At 35.5% G+C, this 12,160-nt stretch overlaps 1 protein-coding gene across 2 annotated transcripts; it reads left to right on the top strand.

Moving 5' to 3' along the window:
• The first annotated feature begins 854 nt into the window (after positions 1 to 854).
• Positions 855 to 10,475, top strand: LOC110702176 (protein SCAI-like). 2 transcript variants are annotated; one of them, XM_021879854.1, is made up of 11 exons: positions 855 to 1,093; positions 3,557 to 3,944; positions 5,318 to 5,524; positions 5,713 to 5,931; positions 6,131 to 6,191; positions 6,296 to 6,499; positions 7,307 to 7,398; positions 8,576 to 8,758; positions 8,833 to 8,969; positions 9,612 to 9,835; positions 10,017 to 10,475. In XM_021879854.1, exons 1-10 carry the CDS (start codon positions 981 to 983, stop codon positions 9,832 to 9,834), a joined length of 1,827 nt encoding a protein of 608 aa, XP_021735546.1. In that variant the 5' UTR covers positions 855 to 980; the 3' UTR covers position 9,835; positions 10,017 to 10,475. The 2 variants fall into 2 exon arrangements, with proteins under 2 accessions (XP_021735546.1, XP_021735545.1); XM_021879853.1 differs by having other exon boundaries at positions 9,612 to 10,475.
• Positions 10,476 to 12,160: the final 1,685 nt, after the last annotated feature.

Here is a 12,160-nt window from a genome sequence, read left to right as displayed (position 1 = left end):
ATGTGGAGTCTTAAGATTCGGGGCTAATCTTAATCTCATGGGACGGAGGGAGTAAAAAAAAAAGCTTTGTTGTTAATGGAAGGGTTGATTTCCTGATAATTGTCCATGAGATGACCTCTTAAAAGGCTACATAATCCGTAGATTGGTCTAATATTATATTGAATGAAATTGCTAAATCAAATTCCTATTTTCACCTGTGAGCAAACATATCTTCCATTGACATTGAGCTAATTTCTAAATGCAACATAAAACCATTATGAATGGAAAATGAAAGCGGTTATGAATGGAAACATGGGAAGAATTTTGCAAATTAGACTGTTTACTTAGAACATTATGATTTTAGGTATCATGGGGTAAATGATAAGGTTGGAATTGGATTACAACTTGTGTCAAGTGTTTGTGCTTCCAAATAAACTAAGTGCAATTATTGGCATGACATAGATTTTCATGTCAAAAGATTTGGAAGTTGGCATAGCCACGTGACAATCCACACGTTAGATTGCAACGTGTCAATCTTCTGTCTTTCTATCTAGAGCAAAATTAACATTATTTGGTTAATCATTGTGCCCGATGTCTTGAAATGTTCAATGGGCCAAGTTTGGGTCAGGTTGTATTGGCTATGGTCAATGTATTTCTTACAGGGGCGGGTTGAGCTTGAGGGTCCTCTTACTTGACCCGACTTGTTTTTTTTTTTTTTTTAATTAAAAATAATTATTTAAGTTCATCAAAAGTTAATTGCAGTTCAATAAAAATAATTTCAACAAAAATAAAACGAAGTGAACGGGGCCTAAATAGTGATCAGTACATTTGATTAGGGTCATCACTTTACCAAATTACTGCTACAAAGAACAATTATTAACCCCATTTCAAGAATAAAGAATTACCCATTTTCAGCCTTCTTCCCCTGTCTCTCAGACCCTTTTCTGGGTGGTCAATTGTGTCTGAAGAAGAGAGAGAAAGAAGTGAATTTTACTGTAAAAATGGCGCAGCAAAATAGTGGAATACCCACGATTGAAATCTACTGGTCTTTGGTTGATAAAGCTGATAAGAAATTCGCTAAGATCAGGGACTTGCCCCTTTATGAACGTAATAGGTACATTTCTTCTTCCCTTCCCTTCCCTTCCATTTCTTTTTTCTTTTTCCCGATTGTTGAATTCTTGATTTTAGTTTCGTTTCTGAAATGGGTTTTGTTTTTGAATTGGGTTTTTCTTGTTATTTCATGTGTTATTCTCGGTGAATTTGATCATTTGTTGTTGAATTATAGCATAATTATATTTGTAGTTTGACATTTGTGAATTGTTGGACTTTATGATTTGGTCAAGGTGGATAATTTGATAGTTGGAAGAAAGTAATAAATGGGGGGTGTTTCTGGTTTTCATGTGACGTTTAACATCAACATCAACTTGATTGCCTTACATGAGGTTTTCGCCTTAGGCGGGAGTGATTGTTGTATCGTTGTGGACTAATGCAGGTACCATTGATGAGTAGTTACTAGTTGTTGTAAGGAGACTGCCGCTGAGGGGTAGGGAGCTTAGCGGCAGTTAGACACATAGTGCTATTATTTATTGTATTAGAGAGGTGGTCGTTTATATTAGACGCGAGGGCCATAAATGCACCATGCCTCAAGATGGCACTAGTAAATCAGTAAGCCAATCCCAAATGCTGTTGGCCTCACTTGAAAGAGATATTTGTCCATGTAGCAAAATCTATTCCTAGAGTTGCCTCTTTGTCCCTAACATTCTTTAGGAGAATAAGCTATATTGTGCCTCACAATGCTACTAGCAAATTTGATGCTATGACTCATGCCAATGAGATCTTCTTAGACCCCTTGGATCTTAGTTGAAGTTGAGGGGAAGCCCTTGGTCTTGGAGGCTCAATTATTTGATTACGATTTGGGCATAGGCTCTTGGGATTGTGTTGGGTTAGCAGCTTCATGAGATTGTCTTGGGGCTTAGATTCTTTTTGGCCTCTTGGAAACATATATTTTAATAATGTTTCTTTTATTTCACATCTAAGGATGTTGCCAACAAGATTGTATGCAAGAAGAAATTTTCCCATGGGTTGTAACTCACGTTCATAGGACCTTGAATATAAATAATTTCAATTTTCAAAGATAAGTTATGCTTGTAATACCTACCCATGCCTTGGTGAGAACTAGAAATTGTTATAATACGAGGGAATACTCATTGGATCACTCATTATCTCTGTTGGCAAATGTGATAATATATATATGATCCAATGAACTCATTGAATGTTAAAATGGTTTTTATGAGATCATGAGGATTTGATGGATTTGTTTGCCATACATCGCTTTATAATGTGGGTAACCTGTACAAAACTCAGAATAAAGGGAGGTAGAATTATTGAAGATCAACATGCTCGGCCATATTTCAGGTTTATTGACGTGAAATGTGATAGACAGTATATTTCTTCATTATTTTTAATGTACAGGAATGCATCTTTTCTACTAATGTATTCTCTTTCATTGCTCTGGATAATACTTTTCCTCTATTAAAGTTTGTTAGAAGCCTTTAGGGGTTGTTTACGGTCCATTGTCAGCTTCAAGACTGTAATTGCCTTGGCTGGGAAGGCTCATTTTGGACTTGTGGAGGATAACAACTTGTGCTTGTTTGACCTTCCTCACCCTTGTGGAAAATCAGAAGGGGTACTAGAAGCCTTTTGTGGTTACCGCTGGGAACATAAATTAGTATATTACACTAAAGTATGAGATGCTATAGAAATTTTTTCCTATGAAGGTTAGAACTTGTACTTACAAAGTCTTCCCTCGACATCCTGGCAGGGCTTGTTACAAAGGTTGATATTTGCAATTATATCATATCTGTCTTAGATGGTGGACTTACTATGGAGGATTATATGCTGCCTGAAAGAAGAAGATAATATCATTTATGAGAAGGGGGGAACAATTGGGCACAAGAGATGATTTGATAAAGAAGAAATTTTAAGGAATGAGGGTTTTGTTAGAGATACTATACTTGGGTACACCCCTCCTGTATGGAGTTTGATAACATGTTTGCTAAAAGAATAATAACAACAGATATCCAAGAGAGAAAAGAAACAGTATCCATTATTCCTTACATTCTTGTAATTTGATTTGTTATATACTGAACTGGAATTTGATCTTTATGTAAAATTCAATGTGCTTTATTAAGATGTTTTTCTATTTGTACAATTGAAGGATATTGTGGCTGGTGGCTAGAAATGTTGGTTTAAATTTTAGGCTTGTATTTTCCCTTTGTATGGTTGTGTTAGATATTCAGTATGCCTCTCTGTCATATTTCTCCTTTTAAAGCATTAACTGTCAAGGATTGGAACACTAAGCCTACAGCAGGTTGGAGGGGGAAAACCCCCAAATTCTGCTATTCTTTGCTAAATCTTACGTCTTTTTCTGGCAATTAATCAAAATTTTGAGAGTGAAAGTAAATTTCTGATGAAACTTTATGTTATGAAGAGTGAGGGGCTGAGGGCTATTTGCCTATTTGGAGCCTCAGTCATTGGTTCGGTTTTTGATATGCAATAGTATATATACATAATGCAGGTTTGACACTTATTTTTGCAAAGTATTCAAAGTCTATACAGAGTTATGGAAATTTCAACAAGCAAATCGGCAGAAGCTGGTAGATGGTGGGCTAAAGAGATGGGAGATTGGTGAGATTGCATCTCGGATTGGTCAGCTTTATTTTGGACAGTATACACGCACAAGTGATGCAAGCTATTTGTCAGAATCATATGTATTCTACGAAGCTCTACTGGCAAGGGAGTATTTCAAGGAGGGCATGTTTCAAGATATTAATCTTGCACATAAGCAATTGAGATTTATTGCAAGATTCATTACAGTATGTCTAGTGCTTAACCGTCGACATATGGTTCATCAGTTGGTTAATCACTTAAAGATTTTGCTTGATGAATGCAAGCGGGCTTTTCAGGTTATTTACTTTTAATTTTATCTGATACTTTATTTCTGTGGTCTTATGCTAATCTTGATAAACATTGATGAAATCGATCTCCTTAGAAAAATGTTTAGCATTGATAGGGAAATTTACAAGGAATAACCGAATATAATAAGCACTTTGTAGAAAACCACCCAGGGAAATTTACAAGGAATAACCAAATATAATATACACTTTGTAGAAAACCACCCAACAAAATTTTCTTTGTTTATATTTTATCTTTATACCTGCAAAAAGTTGGTATTTTGAGCATTTTGATTCGTAATATGAGTTGAAGGCATGATCCTAGCGGAGTTATGAATGCTCCAGTCATTACTGCTTAAACCATACAGCACACGATGGCATTTTAGGCACTTTAAGTCACAACTCCTCAAGACATGGGTCAAAGGGTGTTTGACGTGGTTAAAGTAATGGATAAGTTAGTTCTATCCAAAGAAATTGTATTTTATTTCAGTTTCTATTATATCATCACTTTTTTAATTAATTGACATATTAGAGTTTGAAGGACAAGTGGAGTGTCAAGTGAAATGTGGAGGCTGTTGGAATGTGGAGTGGTGGGATAGGAAGATGATGCTTTATGTTTCGGTGTTTGCATTGTAAATCTTGTGATAATTTGGAAAAGGTCTGTCTTATAGCTCTAACCATGGTGCAAACATCACCAGAGGACAGAGTATGAAGCAGAAAGTTTACATGGTGGAGCAGGAAGATTAAAACACAGATCATGTAAATATTTGAGATTTATCTTAACTGATGCTTTCCAAAGTTTTGATTAGTCTGAGAGGTATTCCATCAGTATGTATAATTTGGCTGTCAACCACTATGCAGTGGTTCTTGGGATGATGCTGTGAGATAATTAACTTTTTTAGGGACTTAGAGGTGATTTATGAAAACATGTTAGCAGAAGTTTCAAGATCTATCATACCATTATATTAAGAAGAGGTTGTGGGGAAGAGATGGTTGTAATTTTTCTTAGCAGCAAAATGGAACCAGAGGAAGGTGTTGCTTTGATTTAAGAAGGATGGATGTTTTTTCACTGCTCTATTGCTTGGTCAGTTCTTCAGTGTCATGTCTGATTTGTATCCAAGTTATGGAAGTTCAACTGTTCAAGTGACTTTTTCTTAGTATCTTGTGTGCCGTTTACAATGATCTCATAAAGCTTCCATCAACTTTTTATTGTTTTCTTGTCAAGTTTAGATAATCTTTTACAATTATGTACTCCTCTACTCTTCTCAATTCCGTTTGGTTTTTCCTTTTCACTTTATAATCACTTTGTCAAAGGATGTAATTTATAGCAGGTATTTAAGTGGTGGTAACTGATAATTTGCATGATGTCCACATTCTTTTTCTAGGAAGCTAACTTCAGAGAATGGAAGGTGGTGGTCCAAGAAGTAGCTAAATTTCTAAAAGCTGACACCAATTTTATGAACATCAGGCCTTTGAGATACAGTCTTGTTCTTGATCCTCATCCAGACACTCTACCATATGTTTCCTCATATAACCCTAAGAGAAATCTGAAATTACGGGATGCAGTACTAAGTAGCTACCATCCTAATGAGGTTAGGCCTACTTTCTTGCCTTTGTTCAAGTACTATATATTTGTTCAGTGAATGTTGTCCTAAAGGCAGAATAGTGTAGAGGCTATTAGGTGTTATACTCTAAGTGTGGTTTATGAAACTCCTGATTATGGATATCAAGGCTCCCCTTATGATCTTTTGACTCACTTAGGCTTCAAAAATTTATGCAGGTTAAATATTCAGAGCTTACCCTTGACACTTACAGAATGCTCCAGAGTCTAGAATGGGAACCTTCTGGTGCATTTTACCATTCAGGAAGTGGTGCAAGTCAAGATGGAACAACGAAAAATAGTGGCAGTAACCACACACAAGATATTACTGATCCAACCCTGCCTCGTAATCCACGGAAAGCTGTCCTTTATCGTCCTTCAGTTACACATTTCATTGCGGTATGCTTATCCAAGAATGAATAATTGAATAGTGTGCAGAATTTACTGTATTGATTTGATAGTAGGTTTTCTCATGCTTGTTGAGCTGGAAACGCCTGCTTAAGTTTAAAAAATTTGTGCTACTCAATTTTTTCTGCTTAACCAGTAACAAACATAAACTTAAAGTGATAGCTATCTAATCTTGTACTACTTGTGGTAGGTTCTGGCAACAGCTTGCGATGAGCTTCCTGCTGATGGTGTTCTCTTCATCTATCTATCAGGTAGCCTTGGCCTTCAGGGACATAATATTCCCTGGTTATGTTAGTTTTCCATGCTTGAAAAGATCTGGTTCGTGCTGTCTCTTATGTAATTCAAAATGTATCAGGGAAAAGTGGGCCAATTTTCTCACCTTCTTCTGGTGCGGGCAGTCGTCTTGGTCCTGAGAGCAGTGTCAAGATCCTCCAATCTCAGACCACCTTGCTTGCAACTTCCATGACTGATGGTCAAAGCCCGTTATGTGGACAAAGTGAAGAAGTTTTATTAAATAGCCCCCTAGACTGCATACATATTGGGTGTCGTGGAAACGAAGGTATAATAAATCCTGTTTTTGAACCTTATGTGAATTAAGTAGCTACCCCAAGATAGATTTGAAAATATAAGCTTGTACGGGTTTGTTTTTCTCTCTTTCTCTCCAGTGTCTGTTCCTGTCATACTTTCGTCTGTGGAAGATGAATCGTTTAGCCTCTATAACTTTGAGGGTCAGGATTAATGTGGTCATCACTGATACACGACAATGTCTTTACCAAATCCTGAGCCCAAGTCATTTAGGTCAATGAAGTCGCCAACCTAAGTGACTGCTATGCTAAAGGTAGAGGTACTAGAGGATGTTATTGTTAACATTGCAAATCCTCAAAAGTCCCCTTTGTGCCCTGCAGATATTTCAATTTTTTTCCCGCATTTTGGAAGACACTAACCAGATAGATACTATATTATAACTTTCAGTCGATGTGTATACCTTTTGAATTGGTATTTTTTTTTTCTTCAAGCATGTATGGCTGGAATCTTTGGATAATGGATTTAATGTTTTTTCTCCCCATGACTTCCCTGCTGCCTATTCCATCTTTCTGGAATTCAATTTGCCTGTCATCTCTGTCCTGCCTCTTTCAAGACAAACTGTCTCCAAGTTAGTTTGTGTGCATGTGCTTCTTTTGTACTAGGGGTGCATGTGCTTCTTTTGTACTAGGGGAAAGTCAATTACTAGTATGTATTATTATTAGAAGAAAACTGAATAACTAGAATTATCATTTCTTTAATGAAACGCAAAATGGTTTTTGATTATTTTCTTTTGTCCTTCAAGCATAATTTTTATTCATTAGTTGTCAACATTCCTTTTCAGGTTCCAGTTACATTTACCCTTCTGACTTGCTTCCATTTACAAGAAGGCCGCTCTTCATTGTCATTGACAGTGAGAGCAGTGGGTCATTCAAGGCAAGTCTCTAAGCTTCTACTAATTGATGGATCCACTGATTTGCATTTTATCCTGAAACAGTTCAGATACATAGCTCTAAATTGGTATTTTTTCCTGAAGTCACATGTTATTACAGGGATTCAACAGAGGTCTATGGTAATCTTGTTTCCATTTCTTGTAAAGGGGCAGGAGGGATTCTTGATTCATTAGGCATTTGAGAGATGTGATAACAATCCTATAAATGTGCTTCATAATAGTTTCTATGTAGCACTGAAAAAGTGACAAGCAGACTTCCCATTTTCTTGCTCTGCCTTTGACCTTTTCTAACCTTTACACTTCACTTTTGCATAGAAAATGTACTTGATGTGTTCACACAACTTTACTCATCTGTTGTTGATGAGAGATTTATTTGCAAGATATAAAAAAGGAAAGTATAATTTCTTATGATTGTTTCATTATTGGTGAATCACACAAAACTAAAGTGATAGCAGAACTGATTGTATAAGTTTTAAATTGAAAAATGTATGAAAAGTGAAATATAGATCTGTGTGATGCTGTGGTCTTGCATATGAAATCGCATTGATCTTTGTGATAACTGATATAGGAATGTATGTGGACTTTGCCTTTATCTGATTTTGTCTGTGCTGACTATTAAACATAAATTTAACACCTTAAACTGTGTTTTTAAGTCTGATACCTCACGCTTGTTTTTGGTTATTGCTTTATGATCAGAGCAATGACTTACAACAGGACCAGCCAAATTAAAGGTTAATAGTTTAGTGGGTTCTTGAAATACGTTAGTGCAAAGAGAAACATAACCATCTTCTCTTGTCACATAGTGTGCTTTAAACATTATATGGTTGACTTACAATATCTTTATTCTCAGTCGCTGACATTTTTTTGCTCTGGTTCATATTTGTGCTGTTATAGTCAATCTGATTTCAGACTTTTTTGCACGGTTTTTTGTTCCGCTAAGAGTTTTATACCAAAATGCTGCAGCATTTTTTTTTTTTTGGTGTTTAAAGAGCCACAAGGGCAGGGGTGAGAATCGATCCCGGGATCTCCTGGAACCGGGAGGGAAGCTCTAACCACTTGAGCTATCTCTCACTCTCAAAAATGCTGCAGCAATTAATTTCAGTAGTCCTCACCAATGGATAACTAGTTCTCCATGTTGACTGTTCTGTTAAATATGTGTAGATTATAAGTGGATCAGAAAAAGGAGAACCAGCTGCTATGATTTTGTCTCCAAAGTCTTCACCCTCTACTTCTGCTGGTGAATGGCCTCGGCATTTGAACGGGAGCCTGTTCACCATCTTCCTCACAGCTCCCATCCAAGCTTTCTGCCTCCTGCTGGGATCTTCTGGGTCTGATATTCAAACGGTGGGTGTGTAAACTTCCCTGCTCGTTGCTTTTCTTTGTATTGCTATGTAGACTTACGACAATGTTATGACCAGGATGTGTATGATACTGCCGACAAGCTTCTTTCTTCTTCTTTAAATGACTGGGGGTTGACTTTAGCTACATCAAGTTCTCTTGATCCTGTTTGGTCCCAAGTTTTCTGTGATCCATTCCTCAGGCGACTCCTACTTAGGTAATGTTTGAATCTGTCCATTTCTTTGTCACTCAAATCACATATGTGGATTGTGGATTGATGCATTTGCAATAAACTGAATTAAACTTTATCGATTCAGTCTTGATAGGCTACCTACATTCAGATTTCAGATGTCTCAGACCCTGATATATACTAGATTGTTGATGTTGTTGTTGTTGCTGTGACAATGTGGTTTTTTGTCTTCAGCAAGGAGTGACATTAACCTAGACAAATGTTGAAGATACCGGACTTTTTTTTAAACTCATATTTGTTCACGATTCAATATTATTGCAAGGCATATGTAAGAAACTGTCCTAGAACATTCACCCTGGTTTGGTTATAGGCTCAAATCCTTCTTTCATTCCATATCTTGGCTTCCTTTTTTTTGTTAGAACTTTTATTATCTATTGTTTCCCTACTCTGCTGCACAAGAAACTCATTCACCCTGCAGCTTAGAGTTGTGAGACTTATCCTAAAGGAATTTGTATAAGATCCAAGAAAGCTCCTGCGGGGGGGGGGGGGGGGGGTGTGGAGGAGATGATAGAACAGGATTCAATTCAGCCTTTCAGGTCTCTGATGACAATCGTAATAATTGATGATGTTCAATTCAGCTGACCGAAGTGTTTCTTTGTCACGTTGCAGATTCATATTTTGCCGTGCCGTGCTTGCCCTTTATGCTCCTGCACACGAGAAGGCTGAATTCATTCCCCAGTGCCTGCCTTCTCTCCCTGAATATGTTCATCCCTCATCACCTGCAATTCAATCAACAATTCTGCAAATTGCAAATGTATTTGATGCCAGAAGCAGTTTCATCTTTTCAGAGGATTTAGTACCTCAAGAAAACAGCCACAATTCTCAAGAATAAGGTAATTATGAAGCACTTTAAACTGCTCAGCTATGTTATAACATGGTAACTAGAGCATCCATTCTTTATGCTTAAGATGCCGACATCTTCTGCAACTGTCTCCTCATGTCTGTCATTACAATTTATGAAGCACTTCTTTTGGCCTTTGTCTTCTGTTTCTTTCTGGTTTTGTCTAAGGTCAGAATCGAGCCTTCTATGTCAAGGACAATGTTTGGTAAATAATAGGTCCAGAATGGCATCCCCACAAATCCCTTCGGATGATAATTTGCTGCCCAAGGGGTCGAACTCAAGGAATGACTCTAAATCAGTCTCATACACTCGTTTGTACTTAGCTTGACAACCAGGTTATTGCTTCATTTAGCTCCTACTTAAAATTCGTGTTGGCCGTTGGCAACTTTCAAAGTTCTAGTGCTTCAGTTTTAGGTATTGAAATGTAAAGCCTCATTTTTTTTAACTGTATTGATGAATCTGCTCTTTCTTTTTTTCTTTCCCTCCAAAATTCTCTATATTTTCAGTCGCTTCATTCAAAATGTATATACTCCATATAAATAATTTTTATGGCGTGGTTTTCTTAATGATCTTCATAATATTCTGGTATTTCTAAGATTAATAAGCCTGTTATAGTATAAAAATTTATAATGAAATCATGATCATTATTGCAATATTTATTTGCAACTTTTGTGATGCCATTTTTTTAATTGCCATATTATTTACCGAAGTTTTGGCAACTTTCGTGACTTGGTGCCAAATAAAAACATAAATTAGGAAAATTGTAAAACTTAAATAACTTGATTTAAATTTTTACCTTAATACAGAGTACTAAATTTGACAAGTGCCCTTATTTAAACATATTCTATAATATTTAATGATCTTTTCTTTTTTTTTTGACGGAATATTTATTGATCTTATATCAATTTATGTAATTGAATAGCTAGGGGATATTTTCTGGTTTAAGATTTTCATGTCGATTAATAGTATAGAGTAATACGAAGTATATTAGTTAGAATCCATAAAAATATTAAATAATAAATTGTTTCTTGGACTTTTATACGAAATTTTTGCATATGCTTTCGTATTACTCTGTAGGACTGTAGGTTTGGGAGTTTTTTTTGCCTTATACATAACATATTTGAGTAGAAGAAAAGTATTAATTAAATTCAGGAGTGTCATTCATAAACTTTAGGCACCAATGCAAAGTACATAGATTTTGATAGATTAATTATGGTTTATTCAATACGCGACTAGTTACTACAAAAAATAAAATAAAATAGTTTGAGTACATCTTAGGCTACATGTAAGCCGCATATAATACCAGCACATAGACAATAAGAGGAACATCACCGGCGACGACAGCAGTTTTGTCAAGATCACTGGCACAAACACTAGACATGCGAGCACTACGGCTAGCAAAAGTATATATACAGACATTTTTCACGATTACAAGCTAAAAATATTGGTTTTTTTTTTTTTTTTGGTCGTGAGATTTTTAAGAGGTACACGTACTTCACATAAATGATTGTTGGGGTTTATATGTTATGTATAACGTATCGCTTTATAAACTACTCGTGTTATATATAAGAATTCTTACCCTAAACCCTTGACCTAAAGAAGGAAATATAATTAAAGAGGAAATATAAATAATTTCCTTAAAACCAGATTTAATTTCCTTTTATACACAAGATTTTTTTATTTTTTATTTTTTTATTTTCGGTTATTGAACATTAGGTAGTACTCCGTAATAAAATGTTCACAAAACACGTAATGTAATTAAGCCACACTATGTTACATCAATAATTAAAAAAAATACATACATTAAACACGTAAAGAATACAAAACAAACAAATTAATTATAAAACCACTCTAAACTTATTACCAAATCAATTTCAAGAATGTTGTGTACATAAAGAAAGAAATTATAGTATGATAATATTTATTAAGTAATGGTAATATTTGTAAGAGAGTTGGGGTTGGACTTACATTAATTTGAACAAAGTTTACAAAGACAACTAGAACATGTCCGATTCAGGATTAAGGGGATATATATTTGTTGATGTTTGTCAAATATGTGTTCAAGTAATTTTTGGCTCAATAATTTGAGAAACTTCTATATATTGATAGATTATTTTGACGGGGTGATCTATTGACATAGTTTATTATTCAACTTTATGCAAATTTTCTATCAAATATATCAAATCTTACACAATTCTATTGAACTATTGAAGTGGACCTTATTTATGTATGACCATTGTGACTTTAAACAAAGGTTCGTTGTATCAATCCTCTTTGTATCGTTCCAATTTTATCTACTCCGTATCAGATGTATCTA

This window comes from Chenopodium quinoa, unplaced genomic scaffold, assembly GCF_001683475.1.
Source record: "Chenopodium quinoa cultivar QQ74 unplaced genomic scaffold, ASM168347v1, whole genome shotgun sequence".
Lineage (NCBI taxonomy): Eukaryota > Viridiplantae > Streptophyta > Magnoliopsida > Caryophyllales > Amaranthaceae > Chenopodium > Chenopodium quinoa.
This window is presented reverse-complemented; position numbering and strand designations above follow the sequence as displayed.